Source organism: Galeopterus variegatus, unplaced genomic scaffold (genome assembly GCF_000696425.1).
Source record: "Galeopterus variegatus unplaced genomic scaffold, G_variegatus-3.0.2 Scaffold10985, whole genome shotgun sequence".
NCBI classification, from domain to species: Eukaryota; Metazoa; Chordata; class Mammalia; order Dermoptera; family Cynocephalidae; genus Galeopterus; species Galeopterus variegatus.
The window spans coordinates 6,397-10,407 of record NW_007737096.1 but is presented as its reverse complement, the minus strand read 5'-3'; the positions used below and the strand labels follow the sequence as shown (position 1 = coordinate 10,407).

Below are 4,011 nucleotides of genomic sequence, written 5' to 3'. Positions count from 1 at the left end.
GTTTGCTCTGCCTGCCCTGAATGAGAAACAGTTGTAAAAAAAAAAAACACAATGATCTAAGTGAATACATGAAGTGGAGAGAGGAAAGCGCAGTAGCCAATGAAGGTGAAGTAGGTTTAGGGAGGGGCGCCGGCAGGGCATCTTCCTGCACCCTGCTGCGTTGACTGTGTGTGGTGTGGCATCCTGCCAAGTGGTAGGATTAATTTGGGAGGTAGGTGACAAAATGCAGAGCTATCTCTTTTCCTTTGAGCAAATCTAATTTTGTTTCCCTAGGACTATTTTGTTTTGCTTGGCTAAGAAAAACTATGCAACCAGTTATAAAATCCTAGTGAACCTCAAAGCTCTTCTCTAAGCTATCTTTAATCAAATAGGTTGAAGCTAAAATTGAGATCTGTGGGCCATTCCAGCAAAGACTTTTAAAGAAAGACACAAATTTGATGATGGCCTCACTTAAGAACATTAGTAAAAATTCCGTTTTACCATATATGTATTCCTTCAGTGAGAAAGCAACAATCCCTTAATCCAAAAAAAAAAAAAAAAGTGTAACCAGAAGTAATGTCTGCCCTCTGTAAAACTAAATTAGAAAACCCCATGAGCAAGTAAGCAAGCAATCAAGAAAGAAAATCACTAGTAAACTGGAATAACCACAAATACACTTTTGATGCACAGTCTTTAAGACTGTGTGTGTGTGTGTGTGTGTGTGTACATATAAATCTAAAGAAAAAGGGTTATATCCTATCCACCCTATTCATCAAAACTTATTTCATAGATGAACTTTCATGCTTGAGAGGTTAAGTGACTTGCTGTATTACCTAGCTAGTTAACAACCAAGTGAGGTCTTCAAACAAATATTAGAAACAGGTGGATATAGTAGATAGCACTAACCATCGTTGCTATCTTGGTATGTTTTTCCTACTCCGTGATTTCTTTTTCTTCTTCTTTATCTAATATTTTCACTTCCTGCAGACTTTGACTACTGGGATTATGTTGTTCCTGAACCCAACTTCAACGAGGTGATATTTGAGGAGACAACTTGCCAAAATTTGGTTAAAATGCTGGAGAACTGTCTGTCCAAATCAAAGCAAACCAAACTCGGTTGCTCAAAGGTCCTTGTCCCTGAGAAACTGACCCAGAGAATTGCTCAAGATGTCCTGCGACTCTCCTCCACTGAGCCCTGCGGCCTGCGAGGCTGTGTTATGCACGTGAACATGGAAATTGAAAATGTATGTAAAAAGCTGGATAGAATTGTGTGTGATTCTAGTGTGGTGCCTACTTTTGAGCTTACACTTGTGTTTAAGCAGGAGAACTGCTCGTGGACTAGCTTCAGGGATTTTTTCTTTAGTAGAGGTCGCTTCTCATCTGGCCTCAGGCGAACTCTGATCCTCAGCTCAGGATTTCGACTTGTTAAGAAAAAGCTTTACTCGCTGATTGGAACAACAGTCATCGAAGAGTGCTAGAAAGGAAAACTTGGAAAGGATTCTCATGTGATTAGGTACCTATGCAGCTACTCAGTTAAAGTCATTTGTAGTTTGCTCTGCCTGCCCTGAATGAGAAACCCCCAATTTAGTCCATCTTCCTTCTATGTCCACACCCACAGCAACCCCAGCTAAAGGGCTGATTTTGTGGCTTTTGAGAAATGACCCAAGAAAGTGTACATCTTCTGCATGTATCACATCCTTTACAGAATCGAATGGAATAAGGAAGGAAAAGAAGCCATCCACTTCAGTTTTATATTTGATTTCACAACTTTTTCCAGGTAGTATTGCTAATAGACTATATAAATGAGATTTGCCTAGTTTGATTTTCATATGGCTTTTTTTCTGTAAGTTCTCAATGTGATCCTTTCAATCACAGAATCTTACTAAATGATGCTTACTTAGCCCATCGAAACTTCCAGATGCCAACACCACCAATTTCCTGCCAATTTTCTACTCAAATTTAAAGGATTCTTAGACAGGAGGGTAGAATTAAGTGGGTGAGCTTAGCTAAAATTTAATCCTAGATAAGTAAGAGTGAATAGGAAATGTCACAGTGACAACAGAACTTCAGTTTTTCCTTGTGTCCTCCTCACTCTCGTTTCCAGGAGGTGACAAAAGCTTGAGCTGCCATTTTAGTAACCACAGTACTGTTTTAAATGACTTTGTGGTACAGCATAAGCTCAGTTTTCCTAGGCCTCGAGTATTAAATATCGTCTTTAAACTAGAAAAATGGAAAATGTTGAACTGATTGTGTGTGTGTGCATAGTTGATTACTCTTGCATTGAGTGAATGATGAATGCCTATGAGGATAAGAAATGAGTTCTCAAATCCAGTCCCTTACTGATTCATTTTGTAATCTAGCTTCTTTTCAGTATTCATATGCTTAATCCCAAACGAGCCAGCTCACCATGTCAGTGTTATCTCATCTCTGGCGTCTTCTGGGAATTGAAGTATGTCTCAATAACCCCAGTCTTCAAGGGAGATAGCTGCGTGCTACCATTTTAATTATGAAGATGAATATATTTATGAAGTCTGTTTTGGCTATGGAGATCTGGTTTATAGCACAGACTAGAGAATGAAAATCACATCCAGGTAACCAGTATACACTCCCAGCTTTCTTCCAACTTGGATACCTGCAATAAAGGCCTTATTTTTTGTCTCATTTCAACAAACTAGATCATTATCTGTTTCCTTTTTTATGTTAATGAGAGAGTTTAGCCTCCATGTGACTGTTCATTTCAGCAAGGCCTTCACATCCTCGCTGTGGGTCATGACAAGGACCCTATTCAGGTCTGCTGCTCAAGTTATTAGCACCGCTTCTCATACCCAAGGCCGGGGTTGTAGGGACAGATGTCTTCATCCTGGTGTTTGTTACTTAAAAACAAGTGTGATCCTGTTACCAATCCTAGAAGTGACCTAACATGTCCTGTTCAAATTAGCAAGTGTTCTAACAAATTTAACTCTTCAAATGCTTGGAAAAATACCACAAAGCCAATCTTTGTAGGACTAGACCAAGATAAACAATGTTGTTTTGCATGTCTTTTATTCTGGGCTGTAAATGTCACTGTGTCTTTAGTTGTTTTAGAGTCGCCATCATGGACTGTGGGCGAGGCTTCTCAGGCATGGATACAGAACTGTTGTCCTTTTTCTACTAACAGTTGTCTTGGACCCTCTTGCCTCTTATGATTACAAAATGGTGATGGTTTATGGAAGCTCTTAAATTAATATTCCTGTTAAAGGAAATTAAAGTTTGTCTATTTTTGACAATAAAGCATCATATATTTTTAATTCTCTTGTCCTTTTTTTCTTTTTAGAGGTTATGCAATGATCACCCTAAAATATATTTGACAGAATTTGGGGGGAAATGATAAAACAATTATTCATTTTTTGACAAAGCCAATTCATACCTTTAATTATAATTTTCCAATCATATTTGTTGCATGTGCTTATGTATCAAGAAAGAGTGGTTTGCTTTATAATTTTTCAATTACAGTAGTACTTTTTATAGGAAGACAATAATTTGATCTCCTTTGGCAATCACCTTCTAAAAAAAAAATCTCAGTGAGTCACAAGACTCATTGTGTAAAGGCTTTTTCTATAGTTTTTCCAATGACCAAACACAGATATATGAAATTATAAGATCAGATCAGTGTATGTTTATTTTTTTAAGTATATTCTATTTGAATAACATATCTTTCTAATTCCACTGTTATTTCTCAATTTGAGTTTTTAATCTTTTCACCTATCTTGCTGTCTCCTCAAATTTATGGTCATTAGCTCAGATCTCTCACACTAGATAACCCACACTTAACATGACTGGTTAAGTGCTGGGTGCTACTTGAGGTGCTTTACAAAAACGGTCTCATTTACTGCTCACGACAGCCCTCTGAAATGGGACTATGATCATCTCCATCTTACCGATAAATGACTAGACACAGAAAAAGTAAGTAATTTGCCGTAAGCCGTCAAGTTACGCAGCAGACTCACAGTGTAAAACTACACCGAGTCCAGAGGCCACACTCTTAGTTTGACC

At 38.0% G+C, this 4,011-nt stretch overlaps 1 protein-coding gene across 3 annotated transcripts in view; it reads left to right on the top strand.

Moving 5' to 3' along the window:
* LOC103610352 (DNA damage-inducible transcript 4-like protein) overlaps positions 1–3,266 on the top strand; it is a 5,149-nt gene extending 1,883 nt beyond the window's left edge. Inside the window, exons 2-3 of one of the 3 annotated variants that reach the window (XM_008594537.1) lie at positions 967–1,492; positions 1,685–3,266. In XM_008594537.1, the coding sequence (XP_008592759.1) occupies positions 967–1,457 (491 nt within the window). In that variant the 3' untranslated portion in view covers positions 1,458–1,492; positions 1,685–3,266. Of the gene's footprint in view, positions 1–966 lie in introns of all 3 variants that reach the window. The other 2 variants (XM_008594536.1, XM_008594534.1) reach the window with 2 other exon arrangements.
* Positions 3,267–4,011: the final 745 nt, after the last annotated feature.